Below are 22,652 nucleotides of genomic sequence, written 5' to 3'. Positions count from 1 at the left end.
ATTCTTGGGTGGGCAGATTGCATCAGACCTGCACTTGAATAAATAATAGTGAATGAAATATGCAGACACTAAAGTTCTGCAGCCAAATTCTCAGAAACCTTCCTCTTCAGTGTAGGATCAGGATTTTGTTTCTAATTGATTTTTTTAAAAAGTGCTAAGCAGATGCTACACTGTAATAAGAGGAAACAGAAGCAAAAACTGAAAGAATGTTACTTAAACCAATGAACAGATGCGGAGGGTGGAAACACGGCAAAGCAAACAAATGACTACTATGAGTAAATAACCTGAGAGCAAATGGGGAAGAAAAGCTCATCTGGGTAATTGTGGCTCTTGGGACAAAAATCAGGTTCCTGGTATGTAGCCTGGCTGAGATCATACCTTTTCCCTGGATCCCAGACCTGGGCTACAGATGTCATTCTCTGTGTGGTGTCCTTATTTTATTCCTAGGAAAAGGATCCCTGAAGGAGATGTAAGGATCCTGGACTCTAATGTCTGCAAGAAGCTTCAGCCACCTTCACAGGTAGAAGTCACTGTCTTTCCTACAATGCCACTAGTGCCCTTTCTGCTCTCCAGGTCTGCTCCCTCCAGCAGGACAGAGACACCCCTTAACTCCCCGAGTCCTGATTTCCTAAAATTCAAGGTGCTGAGGGTTTGCATTGCCTCCACCATCAGAGACTTTTTCCTATGGGAATCTCCCTAGAGCAGGGGAGAAATCTGTTCTTCCATTAGAATGAGACTGCTCAGTAAATCCACTCACACTGACCTCATCTCAGCTGCTTTGTTTATCCGAGATTAGTGGTATCTTTGGAAAACCCTTAGGGTGCCGGGGTGTGAGGTGGAGCAGGGGAGACGGGAGCTCCAGCAGATTCCCCTGAAGAACACCACCCTGTCTTTCTCTGGTCAGGCTCAGACTCGCCGTCCATTGTGGAAGTGAAGACTGGATGGGAGCTGCTGGATTGACCTTGATGTGCCATGTCCTTGTGTGGATGAAGGACCTACATCTCAGGGATGGCCAGCAGCAGATGTAACACATTTCTCCAGGAATAGGCTAAACAACCTACACTGATAGGTAAGTAAAATCATGGCCACGTGTAGACATCACAGGAATTGGTGGCGATTGAACCAGGGTCCTTCAGCACAAGCCCCTCTCACTCAGTGTCAACCAATCCAGCTCCACCCACTAGATCACACCCCTGTCCATTGTCACAGAACCCAGGAGCCCTGATTCTCAGACCCGGGCCTTACATCACCAGGCCAAACCACCTCCCATTATGGGCGCTGTAGAAGGGACCACTGGCAAAAAAACCCTCGTCATTCCCCCTATCAGAGACTGCAGCCATGGGTGACAAGTGAATGAGCTGAGATCTCCCCTGTGGGAATCCGAGGGGCTGCGCATTTGGGGTTTCACAGGGAAGGCCTCTGGCAGCCATTGACAGAGTGTTCCTGGGAGGAGATTGTCCGTCTCTAACAAAGGGTTTCTGTTCCCCCAGATCTCAGCCGCTCAGCAGAATGCAGGAGAGCCGAGTGCTGACAGGCTAGAGGGGTCCCAGGAGTCGCTGTGCGGCAGGTGCAGTGTCTGCAGTCACCATGGGCCAAACCCTGCGCTCCAGACAACCCAGGCTGTTTCCTTGGATTGCGAAGGGGACTTTGGCTTGGGGAATCGGTGGCTGGTGCCTGTGTCTACAACTGGGATGTTTTCACGAGGCTACTCAATGGTCCATGAATCACCATGCAAGCAAGGGGAGAATGGACATTAGAGAGCGAGGCTGGGACCTCTGCAGAGCTGCTGCAGTCGAGCATCCACAGCCAGAAGCGAGACGATAGAAAACTCGCTTAGATGGCTGGCCACAGCCGCAGCAGCTGTCTCATGAAGCTCTGCTCACGCTCTAGACAGCAGAGGCAGGACAAAGAGCCACACAGTGAGAGCCTGCGTTGCAATTAGCAATACGCCGTTTTTTCAGTGGATTATGCTGTCCTGACTGTCTATTTCCTGTAAAGTCCACATCCAGCCTCCCTGGATGACCTCAATGGGAGTCAGGTTCTCCGTGCCCACAGGACAGGGCTGGCCTTACCATGAGGAGAACTGAGGCGGCTGCCTCAGGTGACAGACTGTGGAGGGGCGCCACTAGGACCCAGAGTGTAGAAAATTGTGTCTGCTGCTGGTGCATAGGTATTCTCTCTGCTCTAGACACACAGAGATGGTGGAGTGCTGGGCTGGAGGAAGGAGGGCACAAGAGATATAACAGGCAGGCAGGAGAAAAGGTGAGATGGAATAACAGAAAGCAACAGGAGCTGCAGGAAGAGAGAGGAGGAGGAGCCTCTTATGTACCTCTCTAGCACCCCCAGGACCCTGGACTGATTCACACCAGCTTGTGAGGGAGCTTCGTATTTCCTGCTGCTTCCCTGAACCCACTTGAGGAGAACAGGCAGTCAACTGAAGTAGAAGGAGCCAGTTAGGCCCTTAAGACGCTGATATCTTCCCTCACTCAGACCCTGCTACCAGCCTGCTTATTTGTCCCCTTCAATTGAGTGTTGAGAGCCACTGTAGCTGGCACAGAACAGCAGTCATGAGTGAAAGAAGAAAACGCCCCTCTGGGGCAGCATTCAGAAAAAGAAAGAAAGCAAAGGAAGCTTTTCTACTTAAGCAGGAAGGAGCTCTCCTGAGACACATAGACGCAAATGTTCACGGTGAGCCTTCCAGCCCCAATGAGGATGTGAGTGGTGAGGAGATGCCTGATCTTCCAGTTAGTCAGAGTGCAGGTGACCTGGCAGCTACTGCAGCATCCATATCTCCATCTCCAATAGATGTAACCATGCACATTCCTGAAGAAAAGTGTAGATCAGAGAAGAGTGTGGTGGAGGCGCAAGAAACAGCTGCTGCTGAGTTTAGTTCCTTAAATCTAGATGATCCAGGACTGTGGACCCACTTGAGCAGTAGCCTGAGGGACTTCCTTGTACTGCACGGGCCACAGCAGGTGAAAAACTTCATGTTCCCCAAAGACAATGAAAATAGAAGTTTCTTTCCAACACATTACTGGTGTGAAATTCCCAATGGTGACAAAGTGGAGAGGCCATGGCTTATGTACTCAAAAGCCCAGAATGCTGCATACTGTTTTTGTTGCAAACTCTTCCAGTCTAATGTTCCAGCCACATTGGGTTCTACAGGAACAAAGGACTGGAAAAATCTGGCTAGAAATCTGGCATGCCATGAGAAGGCAGCAAATCACCAGAGAGCATTCCATAGGTGGAAAGAACTTGAGATGAGTCTAAGGTTAAAGGCCACCATAGATGATCAGCATCAAGAGAAGATTGCATCAGAGTCTCTTTACTGGCAAAATGTTCTGAAAAGGCTCATTGCCATGGTGAGAATGCTTGCTACCCAAAACCTAGCACTGCGTGGCACTTCAGATCAGCTGCATGTGCCAAACAATGGAAACTTCCTTAAAATTGTGGAGCTGATGGCTGAGTTTGATGCTGTACTCCAGGAGCATCTAAGAGTCACCACCCAAGAAATGGACACACCCCACGACCTTGGAAAAACAATTCAAAATGAGATCATACAATTACTGGCAGTTGCTATAGGAGCTCACAACAGGACACAGGGGGGTGCTGGAGCTCCACCAGCCAGTCCCAGAGCAATTGAGGCTGTGTGTCCTGCCTTTGGGAAAAGTGGCAACCCTTTAGACAGTACTAATGAAAACGAGCTTGCATGCACAGTGATTTAGAAATAAATTACTATGTGAATTGTTTCAAAGACTATGACACTATCAATAGTGGTTTGTTAATACATCTTGCTGTGAAGGGGACATTTTCAGTTAAGTAAAATAACAGGGAAAAAGACCTAAAAAGTTCTTTTCAAAAACCACCCACTGCCCCAGATCCACCCAAGACTTAGTTCTTTGGTCATTTCCACTGAAATAGGGAGGACCTGGGTTGGGTTATTTAGGGAGAAATAAATGGATTGACACTGTGTTAAATTTTTAAAGGACATATTTTTAAAATTAATTTTAACTCAGAAATTAATTAACAGATTCACTAGCAAATTCTCAGAAAATTCATTCTTTAGTCAGGGCGTAGTGCTGTAAATATGAGGAGGACATGGCTTAAAGAGGGAACAGCTGGACACAGACAGATTAATAGGGGAGTGCAAGGAAACAAGGAGTTAATATTATCAGCATGAAAGGCAGTGGCCTCAGCACACCACAGTGAATCTCTGCTTAAGTGGAAGCAAACTCAGCCTTATCTGTGGCACTACCTCCGTGCTATACAGTGCATACTTTGTACTTAGAGCGGGGGGGGGGGGGGGTCTCAAACTGGGGGTCGGGACCCCTCGGGGGGTCGCGAGCTGTCAACCACCATCCCAAACCCCGCTTTGCCTCCAGCATTTATAACGGTGTTCAATATATACAAGTGTTTTTAATGTATGGGGGGGGGGTCGCACTCAGAGGCTTGCTGTGTGAAAGGGGTCACCAGTACAAAAGTCTGAGAACCACTAACTTAGAGCCACATGGACATTTTTTTTAGTGTTGAAGAAAAGTGAGTTTGTCATTTAGTTCTGCTTTACTGGTTAGAAATATATGGATAATTTTCATGTCAGTTGCATATATGACTATATTTTGCACTAAATCCTGATCTTATTAAAGACAAGTGGCAAAACTTCAATTGACTTCAAACTACCTGAACTCTAATAATTTATCCCAGCTTGATTCAAATATAACCCTACCTGCTGATGAAAGCTGGCATTTACTGAAAGACTTTGAAGGATTTACATTAGTAAAAGGACGGAGTTTTAAGATGAAGTGTTTATTGCTATTTTATAAAGCCAAGACAGATTCCCTGGAGTTTTCAGATTTCTTGATGACAGAATCGCACAATTAAGTAACTAAGACTCACGTTGCAGACAGACATTTTGGGTACAGAATAATTGCCCTCAGATATATTGTTCTGTTGGGAGTGGGGGTGCGAGAAGAGATTTTTACTCATATGCCCACTATTTCTATTCCTGTTTTCTTTCACAAGGATAATTGATCTTCCGCATTTGGGTGGAAGGAGGCCCAAAATAAAGCTCCAATTTCTGATTCTATTCTCTATAGACTTACATCACCTTAATATCTGAGCATCTACTAGCAGTGTATTAAGTGACATGATTATTTGTTCTCACTTCTTCTCCCCATTATTCCTGGGGGAATTCTGTACCATTGCCCCATGCCGAATTCACACCACATTAACATTCTGTGCAGAATTTCCTCCCTTTCCCCCAGATTTGGCATTGCAGAGCTGCTGGCTGCCACTAGGGGCCGCTGGACCCAGCAGAGTCCAGCTCCCAGCTTGCACATAGGAGATGCTGCCAGGGTAGGGAAATGGAGATGAAGGGTTCCTGGCACACCCTGAAAGGAGGAGGTGACATGCAGGAAACTCCATACAAGCACAGGGCCCAGCATCAGGTTGTTTCTCCCTCTGGATCCCTGGACTTTGGAAAGGGAGGGGTGTGAGTGTCTGGGCTTGGAAGGCTGCAGCTGGGCTCTGGGGGATGGTAGGGGGTGCAGGTGTCTGGGCCAGGGGGGCCCTGTGGCTGGCAGGTATTTTGAAAAATTACCAAAATAATTGAAACCGGTGTGATTATATAGTGTTATTTTGACAAATTAAATACGCAGAATTTAAAAATATTGTTTTGTTGCAGAATTCCCCCAGGAGTACCCCATGGAGAAAGCTCTGTACAGTGGAGTGTATTGTTGTGGTTGAGGTTTTTATTATTATTATGATTATTATGATCTGGTTTACACAGGTTTTACATAGATGGAACTCCAGGGGATTTCAGTGCAGTTCCTCTTGATTTGCATGTGTTTATAGCTGTTTAAGAGAGACCTGAATCAAATCTGACTTCAGATTTCAGTTTTCAGTGTAACGGCCTCGCCACCCGCCTGTCACGAGCACCCCCTCTCTGGCCGATAAGTGCCTACGGTCACTCCGTTTGGAATGGGGCAGCACCCACTGGTTCAGATTCTCTCTTGAGAAGGAATTTGGTCTGCAGAAGCATTTGGATTCACCGGCCTTTTTATGAAACACTGAATAAACACACAGAAATTGCCAGATTGGATCAGACCTGAGCTCCATCTAGTGCAGTATCATGTCTCTGATAGTGGCTAGTATCAGAGGTTTCAAAAGAAGGTTTAATAACCTTCAATAGGCAGATGTGGAATAATCAGCCCTTCCCCACACCCTGCCATGATCTCTAATAATTAGAGATTGGTTTAAGCCCTGAAGTGTGATGTTTAGTATCCCTTAAGCAACCGCATCCATACACTATGCCATATAAAGCTGTCAAATCCCTCCAGTTTCTTTGCAGTTCTGCTTTAACAGCTCTCCTGGGATCAACAGACATTTCCCAACTTCTCAGCTCACCCAGAATAAGAGCTCAGACCAGCAAGGTACTGAGCTCGCTAACCCCAATCCAAGGAAACATAAGCACAGGCTTAACATGCTTTAGACTGTAAGAAGCCCCATTGAAATCAAGGACTCTGGGGCTCTGGTCTCAGTTTGCACCTCCAGTCGCTACTGTAAAACTAATAACATTGAGCTACGGGCAAGTTTCAACCACATGCCAGGCTCCTTCTAGGATCCTTTGATTTTATATGTATGACCCAACAGGGCTCTCCTCAGGAATGGAGAGACTGAAGTGGTCTGAGGTATCACAGCCTAAACCCTAGGCCCGCTGCCTTTCAGACCCATGACGCCCAGTCAAACATTTCCCCTCTTTTCCATGCAATTTGCTCCCTTCTGCCTCCTACTGCTGCCACTCCCTTTCTGCCCTCACCCAAACACCATGGAGTTTTCATCTCACTCCCCTGCCCCCAACACAGCTCAGACCTAGGGCAGGGGGAAAAGCAATTCTAAAGGCTGTGCAGCCTGCTGCGTGGCCTACAGAAGCAGCGGTATCCTAGAGCTGAGAACTGTGCAGCCAGAGGAAGGGGGCAAAAAACAGAGCCATACCCAGCTACTAGCACCAGCCATCTCAACAAAAAGCATCACTTAACCCATGACAGAATCATAGGACTGGAAGAGACCTGGAGATATCATCAAGTGCAGGCCCCTGCACTGATGGCAGGACCAAGCACCATCAAGAACATCCCTGACAGGTGTTTGTCTAACCTGCTCTGAACAATCTCCAATGATGGAGATTCCACAACCTCCCCAGGCAATTTATTCCAGTGCCTAACCACCCTGACGATTAGGATTTTTTTCCTAATGTCCAACCTAAACCTCCCTTGCTGCAATTTAAGCCCATTGCTTCTTGTCCTATCCTCAGAGGTTAAGGAGAATCATTTTTCTCCCTCCTCCTTGTAACACCCTGTTAGGTATTTGAAAACTGTTATGTCTCCTCTCAGTCTTTTCTTTTCCAGACTAAACAAACCTAATTCTTTCAATCTTCCCTCATAGGTCATGTTTTCTAGACCTTTAATCATTTTTGTTGCTCTTCTCTGGACTCTCTCCAATTTGTTCCCATGTTTCCTGAAATGTGGCACCCAGAACTGGACACAGTACTGCAGTTGAGGCCTTATTGGAGCTGTGTAGAGTGGAAGACTTACTTCTCCTGTCTTGCTTACAACACTCCTGCTAATGGTGGATTGTCTGTCACTTGAAGTCTTTCCAACTGGATATCTAGCTAAAAGATGTGTGAGAGCTAAAAAAAATAATAATTATGGGCTTGATACATAAATTATTGGACAAGTTTTGTTATGCAGGAGGTCAGATTAGATGATCACATTGACCTCTTCTGGCCTTAAACTGTATGAAAAATCAGTTTGACCCAATCAGGGGCGGTAAATTGTAAGGCACTATTAGGCACTAATTGTAAGGGTAGGGTGATTGCTTGGCATCTACACAGAACAAAGTTAAAGTTGTTTGTTTGCTGTAACTGTGCTTTTTCCATAGTTTAACATGTCTGGATTTCTTTTAAGCCTAACTTTGATGCTGAATTCACTGAGTGCTCCCTACGGAAACGAAGACAGAGCCATTCATTTCCAGTTACACTGCTCTTGAGACTTCTTCCTGTGGCTTAGCAAAACAGCGAGAGCTTTCCGTAAAACTAAGCAAAGGCAAATAAACAAATCTACGTAGCATGTTAGGGCACCAAGGAGGGCATTGTAATGAGCCCCTCTGTGCCTGGCTTGAGACTATAATTGGAGGTGTGACTTCAGAGACTTGATCTCTAAATGACACAGAAATGAATATATAAAGGTATTTGGTGCCCTAACATGACCCCTTAGGGATGAAGAGTGATTGAACTCTCTCTTCCACCAGTAGCTATGATACAATACTTCTTTCCGTCAGTGGAGGTGGGATAGCTATTTTCCTTCAGTTCTGATTCCTGGACATAACTTTCCATTTTCTCCATTTACTTGGAAATGTGCTGTTAGCGCAGTCAACATTGCAACTTGAGACAGACATTGTTCATTTTTCTGTCTCAGGATAAATTACAGGGGCAATGGATATGGTTCATGGAAGACCCTGAAAGGTCCAGATGGATATTAGGTAAGAATCCGGTATTATACATAGAGATGAATATGAGTTACACACTTCAGATCTGGAATCAGATTCAGATCCGACTTCTGCAACCTTTGAGGATTTTCAGATTCTGGGCTTTGGCTACAGCCAATTATAGAGATAAGTCAGGGCTGTAATTTATTGTTGTTGTGTTATCAATTAGAGGTCAATGCCCCACTGTACTAGGTTCTCCGGAAACACATAGTAAGGGAGAGTTCCCCCCCTCAAGAGCTTACAGTCTATTAAACAAGACAGAAGAGGGTGGGCGAAAGGAAGGATTATTACCCAAATTTTACAAAGAGGGAATTGAGGCAAAGAGGAAATCTTTGCTTTGTCCAAAATCACACAGGGAGGCTGTAGCAGAGCCAGGAATTAATGGCCGATCTCAGAATAGTGCCCCTAGTGCCAGTCTGACCATTATCCAGTGTTGTGTATGCGTGTGAGTGGGGGAGGGGGGAAGACGGACACTGGGATCCGGTGGGTTCTGGTGTGGCCGATCTCGAACCATAAGGGGGAAATAACAGTAATTATTTGCACTGCTGCAGCCCCAGTCATGGTCGTGTTTGTTTGAAAAATGTAACCAATGGGTAGCATTGGAAGGGCAGAGATGGTAGATGACACTGCAATAGCAGATGAGCCTCACAGTGTTGATAGCCTGTGAAGGGCCTTGGATTGAAAACAAGCTGGTTGTGTTTGATAAAATGGGGAAGGGGGAGCCAGAAGAAGGAAGCAAATGGAGAAAGTCTCACTTTTGAGGCGTTACATAGTTTTGCCTTCATGTCTCTTCAGCCTTATTTCTTCCTTCTTTCTCTCTCCACTCTCCTCACACTCCTCTTCTATACAGCAATTTCTCCTTTTATCTCATTCTCTCACCTGTGGCTTCATGCAACCCCCCTATGCTCCCTCTTCAAGCATCCTCCCTCCCCCTCCTTCAGATCCTTGCCTTGCACATTGCTTTCCATTGTCGCTTCTGTGCCAAAATTATTCCTTCACCATTTCCCACCTGTATCATATTCCTGTGTCACGGCGAATGACCTAGAGAGATGAAGGACCTGGCAGTGTGTACCACTAGTAGGCATAAGAAATTGGGACTGGAGTTAAGTGGCCAGAAATCTCCTAGAGCAAGGATAGCATAGATTGAAGGCACAGTTGCCAATTCTCATGATATTTGGTGCTTCTCTTAAAGCCCCAGCTCCTTCAGTCATGTGATCAGTTAAGAATCTCAGATTTTTTTAAGTATGTTTCTAGCCCTCAGGGTTGCTAAGAAAAGCTTGAAAACGTGACTCTCTCCAGGGCCCAGAAACATTGTTCCATTGCAATTTGCTGACTGAGTGAAATTGGAACATTTCGTGAAGAAGGGCCAATTTCACTGCAGCACCACGGAATTGAGGAAACTCTGCCTACATCCGAATCCTGCCTGGTTTCTGCTAGTTCACCTGCCCAGCTCCTTTGCAACCTGCCCAGTGGCCTGCTAGCAACCTCAGAGCTTCCAGAGTCCATGGCCTTGGAGCACACACACATGCCGATTGCTCTGGGGGCTGGGAACATCCAAAATTGTCAGTGTCCATGACTCCAGGGATCCGTTCCCTTTTTCAGAAACTTTTCAAAAACTGTGGGTTTGTTCCTAAACCAAATTCTGAAAAATAAAAATCTTGCACAAAACAGAATTATCCTTCCCTGCCCCCTCTCTAAACCCCGTGTGTATTATTTTTTAAAGATCTCAAGATTTTAAGCCAATTGCATGATTTTTAGAAGCCTGATTCATGGTTTTCAAATGCTTGGGATTAGCAACACTGCCAGGGGATGAGTTATGAAGCAGCAGTTACCAAGTGACTGGGACAGAACAGACATTGTAGTCATCTAAAAGGAGTATCTGGAATAGGGTGACCAGATGTCCCGATTTTATAGGGACAGTCCCGATATCTGGGTCTTTTTCTTATATAGGCTCCTATTATCCCCCACCCCGTCCTGATTTTTCACATTTCCTGTCTGGTCACCCTAATCTGGAAGGATCTAAAGTATGCGTGCTTTCTAACTTACCCTCAGTGAGCAGACAATATAAAGTACCAAGCTCAAACTCAAACACATGCCAGGTATATTTCATTGGAGAAAATTTGTGATAATGGACATGAATCTAGAAAGTCCCTATGGGGAACTGGATGCCTAATTCCAGTCCATTTTATGGAGACTTGGATGTCTAAATCTCCTTGAAAATCTCAGCCCTGTTAAAAAGTGAGTGTACATCTAAAGGTCCATCCCAACTCTTCCCAGACATCACGGCGGCTGGTTTCCTGTAAGATATTCACTACCCACATTCAAGCCCGGTGGTGTCATTCAGGTTTAATTCATGCCATGAAATTTCCTTCTTCCATGCTGCTCACTCTTGTTATCCCGGCAGGTATGGTTTCATGCACCCCTGTATAAATGTCTGAGGGCAATCACAGCATGGTGACCCAGTTCATCCTCCTGGGGCTGACGGATCGTCAGGAGCTGCAGATACCCCTCTTCGCAGCGTTCCTGGTGATCTATGTTCTTACGCTGGTGGGGAATCTCGGGATGATTGTGTTGATCAGGGTTGATCCCCGACTCCACACCCCCATGTACTTCTTCCTCAGTAACCTGTCCGTTGTTGACCTCTGCTACTCCTCAGTCTTCGCTCCAAGGATGCTGGTGAATTTCTCAGTGGGGAGTAAAAGCATTTCTTACTCTGCCTGTATTGCCCAACACTTCTCTTTTGTTGTGTTTGTGACCACAGAAGGGTTCCTGCTGGCCGTGATGGCATACGACCGCTATGTAGCCATTTGTAACCCTCTGCTCTACACCGCTGTTATGTCTAAGAGAGTCTGTATTCATCTAGTGGCCAGCTCATATGTCGGGGGGCTCGTGAACTCACTGACCCACACATGTGGCTTGCTGAGGTTGTCGTTCTGCGGGCCCAACATCATCAATCATTACTTTTGTGACACTAACCCATTGCTGAAGCTCGCCTGCTCTGATAACCACATCAATGAGATTTTGCTTGTAACGTTCTCTGGAGTTATTGCCATGTCCACCCTCCTGACTGTCATAATCTCTTATCTGTACATCCTCTTCTCCATCCTGAGGATCCGCTCTGCCAAGGGCAGGCGCAAAGCCTTCTCCACCTGTGCCTCTCATCTGACAGCTGTCACCATGTTCTATGGACCTGTGAGCTTAAGCCACATACAACCCAGTTCCAGCTACTCACTGGAACAGGAGAAAATCTCTGCCGTGTTTTATACCCTGGTGGTCCCCATGTTGAACCCCCTGATCTACAGCCTGAGGAACAAGGAGGTTAAGGGTGCTCTTAAGAGGGTGATAGACTGGAAAAACATTCTCAGCTAATTTGTCACCATGACAATTCCAGTCAATTGAGAAGAACAATTGGAAGAAGGGTAGGAGTATGGTCTATGTGTTACTGCCTTGATTTGTGTATCACAAATGTTGTACAAGAATTAAATGAACTCAAAGAACTGATGTAGCATGTGGAAATTATGTTTTACAATTGCTTGAGAGGAACAATGTTACCTAATGTCCTGTCATTATGTGGCTGTTGGAATATAGACACCTTTCCTTGTTTCTTGACCATTAATCTATTTGAAATGGTGCCCTGCAAGGTTATCTGAGATTAAAAATAAAATAAACTTGCTTCTAGATTTAGTTTCTTAATGTGTTGCTTTAATTAATGCTCAGTATGTAACTTGCACTATGAGAATTCAACGCTTTTGCTCTCTTTAGTGTCTGGGCCTCATACGGGCTGCCACAATTGATCTCTATCCCCTTTATAGCAGCCCTTAACGTAGTTGAAGACTGTTATCAGGTCCCTCCTCGGTCGTCTTGTCTCAAAACAAAACATGCCCAATTTTTTTAAAACTTTCCTAATAGATCAGGTTTTGTAAACCCTTTTTGTCATTTTTGTTGTTCCCCTCTGGACTCTCTCCTATTTGCCCACGTCTTTTCTAAAGTGTGGCTCCCAAACCTAGACACAGAACTTCAACTGAGGCCTCACCAGTGCCAAGCAGAGCCAAACAATCACTGCCTTGGTCTTACACACAACACACCTGGTAATACACCCTAGACAGCCTTTTTCACAACTGCAGCTCATTGTTGGCTCATACTCAACTTGTGACCCACTTGAACTCCCAGATCCATCTCAGCAGCACTTCTCCTAGCCAGTTATTCCCCACATTGTATTTATGCATTTGATTTTTCCTTCTAGAGTGAAGTACTTTGCACTTGTCTTTATATTGATCACATCTATATTCATACTAGTGCTATATCCATCTATTCTTAACCAGTGTTATCGTATATACTTAGGCTTGGAAGGAATAGATTTTTCTCAATAAATGTTGGTCCTTATTGATTTCACCATATGCACACAAACCAATGAAAAAAATATTGCCATCAATAATAATTGAAATGTACAGATAGGCAGAATAAGAAAAATTGCAGCTTGAGAATGTATTAGAGTTTGATTTAAGGATATTTATTTTGTATATTTTGACATGTGATGTTGACAATTTGTGTTTTAACAGTTATAAAGCTTTAACTTTTTGAATCTCAGTGTCGGCTGTGATTAACAAAATTATGTCTGACCTCCCATTGTCTGATCCCCCATAATTTCCCGCAATTGTAAAGGTCTAAACATTTCAAATGAAAAAGGCTTAAAAATAAAACATTGATATTATCAATTAAAATAATAAAAAACTTAAAAATCAAATTCTGACAAGGCTCTAGCAACTTGTTATTCAGCTTTATTCTCAATCATCTTGTTGTCACCTTGTGCTGCTCCCCATCTGTTTGTCATCTGTACCGTTGTCTCTTATTTTAAGCTTACATTACAAGCTCCTTTGGCCAGAGGTTGTTTTTTTGTTATATGTTGGTACAGCACCTAACAGAATGGGGTTGGGATTAAGCCCAATACTAATGAATTAATGAAGTAGTATCAATAATAATGGTCATGTAATGTTACTCCCACCAATGCCATATATTTCAGACGGGTAGTCGTGTTAGTCTGTTTCAGCAAAGACAACGAGGAGTCCTGTGGCACCTTAAAGACTAACAAATTTATTTGGGCATATGCTATGATGGGCCGGAACCCAGAAGGTTCCAGCCCACGATAGCTCATGCCCAGATACATTTGTTAGTCTTTAAGGTGCCACAGGACTCCTTGTTGTCAATGCCATATAGTGATTTTATAGGTTTACTTACAGCAATGCTATATATTGATCATATATTTTAAGGGCTAGAAAGGACAATGACATCGTTTAGTCTGACTGTATAACTCAGGTCACACTTCTATACAGTTATCCTCGGTATTAAGCCCATTAACTGGCATTTTATTAAGCGTATCTTCCGGAGAGCCATCGGGTCTTGATTTCACAGCAGCTCTAGCTGGATAAACCGTCACGTCCCATGGTAGTTCATTCCAGCCGTTAACCACCCTCACTGTTGAAAATGTGAGCCTCAGGACTAATTTGAATTGGGCTAGTTTTACTCTGAGCAACACGATATATTGTTCATTAGAACTAGGGGGAGAGGGGAGTTGGACCAAAATACTTTTTTTCTGAGGAACGCAGATTTGGGTTAACTGAAATATTTTATGAATATGTGTCAAATGAGATGAATTGTTTTGCTTTGATCTAAAACCTCAGAAAAATCTAAAAGGTCTCAATATTTTAAGTTTCCCATTTAAAAGACTTTTTGTTTCAAAATTTACTTCAATTTTATTAAAAAAAATAACAATTGCAAAAACAGCAACTGATCAAGCAAAACATTTTATTCAACTTGTCAGTCGGCCAAAAAAATTGAAATTTTTGAGAAAAAAAATCAATTTGGGTCAACCAAAAACTAAATTTTTCATTTATGTTTCAGACTAACCAGCAACCCAAGAAATCAGCTATTCGCAGAGCTCTTTTGATCATACAATTTTTTTTCTCATCATTGCTATATACTGATTAGCCCTATTCTCACCACTGACACAATTCTATTGCGTTAGGAACCTGACTCTACAGCTAGCTAATGTAACTCCCTACATGGCCTCATAGAAGAATGCCATTTTCCGGTTTAGTTTAATCCTGTAAATTAAGAGTGTCCATACCAGGAGCTATTCAGGAATAGCTCTAATGCCTTAAATTCACATATTACCTTGCTCAGGAATAGCTTCCCAATGCAAACAAGCCCCTGTTCTCACCAACACTGATTTAGAGCTTTACTTTCACCCCTCCATGCAGAGGTGGGACACCAAACAGCAAGGTTTAGCAGTGGGGAAATGAATTTATTTGATGTTTTTCCATCCCGAAGAACCCAATACAATTGGGCAAACATTCTGGTGTAGCTGAATATGCACTTTTCTCTGAAAAAAAGTTTCAGCCAAAGAATTTTGGCCAGCTGTAGTTAGGATACTTTCTACCCCATGGAAATGCCTTACGCTTAAACTCTGCTAGGTAGACTTGAGCCAAGGGATAATAGAGTTTAGCCCATTGTGATTAATGGTGAGAGGTCATAAATCCACTGAAGCACACTCAGATGCAACTTCCTCCGGGATTCAAGAGTTGACCCGCTACCCAACCCCATTCACGGGGGATCTTTTATCTTGCATTAATAAAGTTTCAATGAAAAATATTAGAGCTCAATATTGGATCAATCATAGAATCATAGGATTGGAAGGGACCTCAAGAGGTCATAAGTCCAGTCCCCTGCACTCATGGCAGGACAAAGCACCATCTAGAATATCCCTGACAGGTGTTTATCTAACCTGCTCTGAAAAATCTCCAATGATGGAGATTCCACAACCTCCCTAGGCAATTTATTCCAGTGGTTAACCACCTGGACAGTTAGGAAATTTTTCCTAATGTCCAACCTAAACCGCCCTTGCTGCAATTTAAGCCCAGTGCTTTCTGCACTGGAAAATACTGATTCATCAAAAATGAAATATTCTTGTGGGAAAATTCCAGTTTCAATGAATTACTCATTTAAAAAAATTGAAAGAAAAAAGAAGCTTAAAATTGTCTAAATGTTCATTTTTGACATTTTCAAAACGAAAAGTTGCCTTTTTTTAGTTCAAAATTAATGTTTCAAAATGTTAATTAGCTAATTATTTTGTTTAAGGTTCATATAATTTGAACTATTGGAACAAAATATTTTGATTGATCAAAATCAAATTTCCCCAGCTTTTTGGTTTGTGAAAAAAATGAAAATATCAGCTTTTGGGATGGGACATTTTTTAAATCTCCCAAATTTTCATGGGACAGGAAAACCATTTCCTGCCCAGCTTTAATCTTTGGTTCCAAACTAAAATAATCCACTCAGTGAATAAACAAGCATCTCCCTTAGCCTCCAGTAGAAGAGGTTTCATACTGTATTCAAACCTGAAGCCAATTCCTTATGGAAAATTTCCACATAATTTTATTAGAAAAATATGTCAACATTCTATAATATTCTTAAACCGACTGTAACTGAGCATTCTTCTGTATCCAGTCAATGAGTGTTATGTATTGCGGTATTAATGTTAACGGAATACATGGGCCAAGCAGCTAGCTACATTTCAGGGCCCTGGGGATGTTCCAGTTGGAAGTAGAAACTGATGGGCTCTGGTATTTTGTTTTAATGCAGTCTCCTGTTTCCCTGAACTCAGGAGGGCCTAAGAAAGAAAGGACCAATTTTTTACTTTACCACCCCCAGCTTATGTAGCCAGCAGTGACAGAAGCTCTCTCTAGCTTTTTCCGGGGTTATGCTGTGCTCATGCCTACTGCTTGGCTTTCTCACTTTTTAGTTAGTTGAGATGGTCTGGAACTGTTATTAATGCTGCTGTTGTTGACGTCTGATCCTGCTTTTTAGAAGACAAAACAAGACAAACAAACACAAAAAGGAAAAGACAAGAACAGCAAAGATAGAAAATGCAGCTTCTGTCTGTAGTGTTAACTTTCACTGCCGTCTCACTTCTGGAGAAACACAGGGATGGGACACAATCTTATTAGCCACTCTGCTCATGTTATTCCAGGCCAAGAAATGATCTGTGGAAACTGGTGTCCCATATTGCCTGTGCGAAGAATGATATAAATTCTTCATCTTGCCATCAGTCCAGAGACACAGAACATGCCAACTGAAATTAAAAACTTTGTCATCAAATATATTTCACAATGTACTCCTGGCAGCGATGGGGCTACCAGTTGAGAATTGCTCTGATTCAGGGCAATGGGGGCAGCTCATCTGGAAACTAAAAGAAGGAGAATACAGAGGACACTTGAACTTATGCCCAACTATTGGAGACAACAAATCTTTGTGATTATCCCCAATCTCCAGAAGGACGTACAGGATTTTTAATTATCTCATTTCTGCCTCGCCTGTGATTCTGAGTCTTGAGGTGCTGTCCCTAATGGCCACTGAAGCAAATATAAATACTCTGTATCATCAACACACCAGTGTTTAGAGGGAAGAATGAAATAGCTCTCTCTCCACTGGTAAGTCTCATGAGTATGGCTCCAACCGAAGTGGAATAAACATGATCTCTGATTATTCTTTTGAAGTTAGATTTTTCTGCACTCTGATTTTTGGCTATTTCAACCTTGTTTATTTTGTTTTTGCTTCAGCATAAAATACAGTTTCCTGACTGTTGGAGATATTTATTTTGGTAAGAACAAAATAGAGTAAGGGAGAAAATTGAAAATAAGGCATTTGGATGTCTAATATTTTATGTTTTGTGTAACTTATTCAGTCGAAAAGACTTTCACTATTCCTAAAGTGCCAAGAATTCTGATTTTTTTTTAAAGTGGTTTTATTACTGGTTTAAGGTCATGGAATGACTTCCATAGGTCTAGAAGTTCTCAGTCTATACACAGAATATGTGCAGCCTAAGTCAGATCCAGTACATCCATGGTCTTCAGATATTCTCCGCAGGTCAGAATTCACATTAGGAGGAAGAGAAAACAGGGAAAAGTCTGTGGGAAGGGTGCAAAGCGCTTTCATCATGGTGCCTGTTCTGAGACCAAAAATAGGATTTCAATTTCAATAGCCTCCAGTAGCCCCTTAGCCAGCAATGGGTCAGATCTCAAAATGGTGTAAGTCAGTACAGCTCTATTGGAATTAATGGGTCAAAGTTTCAGCTGGTGTAAGTGGGTCATAGTTCCACTGAAGTCACTGTAGATTGGAGCCATGTAATTAATCTATCGAATCTGTCCCCATACACCCTTATATTTATCTATCTACTTAATCATCCAAAAAAGGATTTGACATAGGTATGAATATTAAGAATATTTGTATTTTACAGTGGAATGGCAACAATGTTTGAAGATAAAAAACCTCAGGCTTTGGGACATGGAGCTTGATGCAGGTTACTGTCTAGACTGAGGAGGAAACTTACCCCAGAACCATGTTATTCCATAATGCTTATTATGATGACTTGCACCTAACTCTGAAGCATACTGTAATGACTACCACAGTGAAGAAATAGATCATTAGGGGACCTGTTCTGGAAATTCCTGTGTTCTGTATATTTAATTTAAATAATTTAACTTTTTAACCCCCTGACGCAGGTAACATGACAGAAGGAACTGGCGGGATTGAGAGCAGTTTGTTTAATAATTAGGAATTACCCAAGCTATTTTCAGGTAACTTTCTATCTAGACTAAAAATCCGAAACAGGAACGAGATACTTCACAGCCATCGGCATACACCTCATATTAATTTCAGCAACATTGCTGACTGCATACTGTTCTCCTGCACACAGGTATACACCCGGAGTAGCTCAGCTGAAGTCGTTGGGCTAATTAAGAGGTAGCCCATTTCCTGTTTTCTTGAAGCAAATGGAGATCATAATGGAACTCTCATTTGCTGGGAGTCTGTCTGTATCATCGCTTTCAGAGAAAATGTTGTGATCAGAGCTGGTCAGGTATGTTCCCACTAAACACTTTTTTCATCACCCATTCATCAAAACCGGAACTGTTTGCAGGAAAGGATCGGTTTGGGCAATTTTTTTCAACATGAACATTTTTGCGGGGAGGGGGGAAGCTTATAAATTGTTGAAATGTTTTTGTTTCAAAATAAAAAAAAATCCATTTTCATGATTCAACGTGAAAAGTCGTTTTGAAATTTCAGCTAATTGCAGCTAAAAAAAAATGTTTGCAACCAAACCAAAATGGTATCTAGAATGTATCCAAATCAAATATTTCAATTGACCTGAATTTAGTTCTTTTCCTGATTTTTGGTTAATAAAAATTTTCAGTGTTTTGACTCTGTCCCAATTCAAGACAGGAAAAACTGACAGTATCTCAGACATTGTCATGGGATAGGAAATCATTTCCTGCCCTGTTCTGCTCATGTTCTGGGGCAATGGCTGTCATGTATCAATGCATCAGAGTTCCGGGGAGAGCTTAATCACAGAAGCATTTTCTATCCAGTGTGCAGTCTCTGTCCACTCAGGCTGACCAGTGCTATCAGACAAACAGGATGTGAGGCCAGGCTCTGGTTTATCTTCAAGCCAGTTGCTCATGCAGCTCTCTGCATGCTCTAGCTAACCCACCCCTATCACCCAGGGAACACTAGTGGTACCATTCTCCCTGAATTCTGCCCATGTGCTTCCATTTTCTGTGAGTGCCTGAGACTTGCCCGGGTCTACACTCAGCAAGAGCCTGTCAGTGCCTAGTGCTGGATAAGCCAAAACCAGCAGCTTGCAGACTAGGTTGCCTGATACCATAGCACTTCCCCCTGCTGAATCTACACGGAAAAGGCTTTTAGTCTATGCCAGCTAAAAGCATCATTGCCATACAGAAAGATTTGCAATGTGTGGGAGAACATAGTGATAATGCACATCTGCAAAAGGTATGTTTTACCCCAGTGGGTTTATAACAGATCTCTATTATAGATGTCCACTATTAGGCGTCTAAATCCATCATATTTAGATACTGCATTTTAAATTGGCCCATGTTTTCAATAGAGCTGTGTGAATAATGGATTTTTTGGTTTGTGGCACTTTTAAAAAGTCAGAAAAAATCATTTGGGGTCATGCTGAAAAGGAATTTATTTATATGAAATTTTCAGCAAATCTTAAAGTAAAGAAAAAATATCAGGGTCAAACAGAATGTTTTTTTTAAACCTGAAACAAAATGTTTTGTTTTCCTTTTGAACATTTTAAAATAATTGTTTAATAAAAAAATAATTAAAGGAAAGTTGGAACTACAAGTCATGTCAAAACTAAAAAGATTTTGGTGTTGCTGAATCTGCATTTCTCCTGGGGAAAAAAAATGCAATTGAAATTTCTTTCCAGTTCTAGTTTTCAAAGGGGATAAGTACCAGAGCTCCCAGTGATGTCCGTGGGATCAGGAACAGAAAAGCAGGGCTAGTGAATGAACTCTAGTCCATTCACTGGTCTCTCTGTATATTCATTGACTTCCCTTTGCATACAGAACATTACCTTTCTTTGTTGCCTCTGACTGTATAGGCTATCAGGTTGGATGCACTTTAATACACAGTATGGGCTAATTCTCAGCATGACAAACCCTTAGCTGTAGTGGACAGTGTGAGCGTAATGCAAACAGTGCATTCTCTAGGATTGTCCCCTGATGTATTCCCACTGCCTCGGGTTGGTACAATATTTCACGAGGGAAGTCAGAATGAGTGTGAAGGATCCACTCTTGGTCCTTTCTTGGCTCCTGTTTAATTGTACATTTCACTTTTCCCCTGTAAAGGAGATCATGGTTGGAAGAAATGGCAGAGGGAAATCACACCATGGTTACGGACTTCGTTTTCCAGGGATTCATGGATCATCCGGAGCTTCAGGTCCCCCTCTTTGTGTTGTTCCTAATGATCTATGTTATCACCCTGGCGGGGAATCTAGGGATGATCATGTTGATCAGGTTCAACTCCCGACTCCACACCCCCATGTACTATTTCCTCAGCAATTTGTCTCTTGCCGATGTTGGTAATTCCTCGGTTGTTGCTCCCCGGTTGCTGATAACTTTTGTGGTTCAGGCCAAACCCATTTCCCTCGCTGCGTGCGCAGCACAGTTTTTCTTTGTCTGTAACTTTCTGACCAATGAAGCTTGCCTGTTGGCGGTAATGGCATATGATCGCTTCATAGCCATCTGTAACCCCTTGCTCTATAGCGTCGTCATGTCAAAGAGACTTTGTATATTACTAGTGGTTGCTTCGTACATATGTGGCTTTGTGAATGCAGTTGTTCAGACTCCATTTATATTTACCCTGTCCTTCTGTGACTCCAATGTCATCAACCATTTCTTCTGTGACATCCCCCCAGTGCTTAAGCTGTCCTGCTCCGACACCCACATCGCTAACATGGTGCATTTCACCTTGTCCAGTATAGTGGTCATGACTACTATTCTCATTGTACTATTCTCCTACATGTACATCCTCATTGCCATCCTGAAGATCCACTCTGCCAAGGGCAGATGCAAAACCTTCTCCACCTGCGCCTCCCACCTGACAGCCGTCACAATTTTCTACGGGACTGTGATCTTCATGTATTTACGACCCAGTTCCGGCTACACCACAGACCCAGACAAGATCATCTCTGTGTTTTATATACTCATAATTCCCATGGTGAACCCCCTGATCTACAGCCTGAGGAATAAGGAGGTGAAGGACGCCTTTAGGAAGATGATGAACAAGAAGGTTTGTTCATAGTTAATATAATTATTGGGATTTGTGCTTATCAATAAACAAGTGATGAATGAATAGTGAATTCTCTGAGTCATATCTCTGATTTCTTTGTTTTAACTGTGTTCTGTGGCTTGTTCCCAAAAAAAAAAAATGTAATCCAAGCCTGTTAATCTTGGAAATTCAGTTTCCCGGGTTCAGGAATGACTGAGAGGCTGCAAAGATCACTATTGAAAGGGAGCATTTGTCACAGACCCCCTTCAGCTCCCCTTGCTGGATACCCACCAGCTGTGTTGAGGGGAATCCCAGCTTGGATCCCCAGATGTTTTAAGCTGCCAGAGACTGAATGGAGCCAGTCACTGCTGCAGTCTCGGGGTTCCTAGGCACACAATCAGGGTGCAGGCCCTCTGCCTAGCGCCCTTTCTGGAGCGCTAGAACCTGCTATCTAGTTGCCTAGTCCCTGGGCTCAGGGATGATTGTTCAGACTCTGCCGTAGCTTAAACACTCTCTGTCCTAGAATGCCACCGAACAGTGTGAGCCTTGTGGGTTACAGCTGAACTCTCCCACAGGACCACACAGTATGTGTAAAGAATGTAACACAGAGAGGGACACTCTGAACTGGAATCTAACACTGTAGAGCTAATACTTCACCAATAAAGCACAAGCCCATTTAGAAAAGGACACACATCCTAACTTCAATGGACCTCACCAGCTCATCCTTTCCTTGGGAGTCCCCTGGGGTATCCATCTGTGTTCAGACAGACTGCTCCTCCACCTCCTCATCTAGCTCCTACATGCAGCTCCTCTCAGATCTAGCTGGTGAAACATGGCCAGGTAGAGCCCAAATAGAGCAGCTTCTGCCCTTTTATAAACATCTTACTCTCTGTCAGGTGACCTCATGATCAGCCTCTTCCGATGACCAGTTACCACTACCAGGCAACCACTCCTTTTTTCCCCCTCATCAACAGAAAGTTTAGAGGGAAAATTTTCAACCACCCCCAACAAGGAACAGATCCCAAGCTCATTGAAGCCAATGAAAAGACTCCGATTGACTTCAGTCAATATTGGTTCAGACTGCAGGAGTTTAAGTGGGGATATTCAAAAGGCACCAAACTCCCATTCCAGGGAGTTGTCCAGGGAACTGGATGTCTAACTGCTCATTGAAAATGTGTATTTGCTCATGGGCAGTTGTCGATTGCACGATGGGGTTTCCAATCCTGTACCGGTATTAAAGTGTTGAAAGGAAAATAGCAGTGGAAGCAAAATGACTTTGGCCCCCACACACATTGCCAGTTTGGAACATCAGGATGTAATTCAATATAGTAACTTGTCCATAACTTTGACGTCCTTTTATGTTATGGCACTATAGCTTCATTCCATTTTGTACATATATGGAAAAATCATAAGCAGTATTCCTAGGAGCACAAGAAGTGGATTTAAGTGATCGATGATTCAGACAAAACTTCCCTGGACTAACC

The 22,652-nt window shown here is 43.2% G+C and overlaps 2 protein-coding genes and 1 pseudogene across 3 annotated transcripts; all 3 read left to right on the top strand.

The window, feature by feature from the left end:
- The window catches only part of LOC135877972 (up-regulator of cell proliferation-like), a 778,396-nt pseudogene that overhangs the window by 418,834 nt on the left and 336,910 nt on the right, over positions 1-22,652 (top strand).
- LOC135877439 (olfactory receptor-like protein COR8) lies at positions 6,128-11,907 on the top strand. 2 transcript variants are annotated; one of them, XM_065402872.1, is made up of 2 exons: positions 6,128-6,139; positions 10,978-11,907. In XM_065402872.1, the coding sequence occupies exons 1-2, from the start codon at positions 6,128-6,130 to the stop codon at positions 11,905-11,907; spliced, it is 942 nt and encodes a 313-aa protein (XP_065258944.1). The 2 variants fall into 2 exon arrangements, with proteins under 2 accessions (XP_065258944.1, XP_065258943.1); XM_065402871.1 differs by lacking the exon at positions 6,128-6,139 and having other exon boundaries at positions 10,969-11,907.
- Positions 18,419-21,201, top strand: LOC135877468 (olfactory receptor 5AR1-like). Its single transcript, XM_065402906.1, has 2 exons — positions 18,419-18,430; positions 20,275-21,201. The coding sequence occupies exon 2, from the start codon at positions 20,287-20,289 to the stop codon at positions 21,199-21,201; it is 915 nt and encodes a 304-aa protein (XP_065258978.1). The 5' UTR covers positions 18,419-18,430; positions 20,275-20,286.

Source organism: Emys orbicularis, chromosome 4 (genome assembly GCF_028017835.1).
Source record: "Emys orbicularis isolate rEmyOrb1 chromosome 4, rEmyOrb1.hap1, whole genome shotgun sequence".
Lineage (NCBI taxonomy): Eukaryota > Metazoa > Chordata > Testudines > Emydidae > Emys > Emys orbicularis.
Note: the sequence above shows the minus strand (reverse complement) of the source record. Positions and strands in the feature narration are given on the sequence as shown.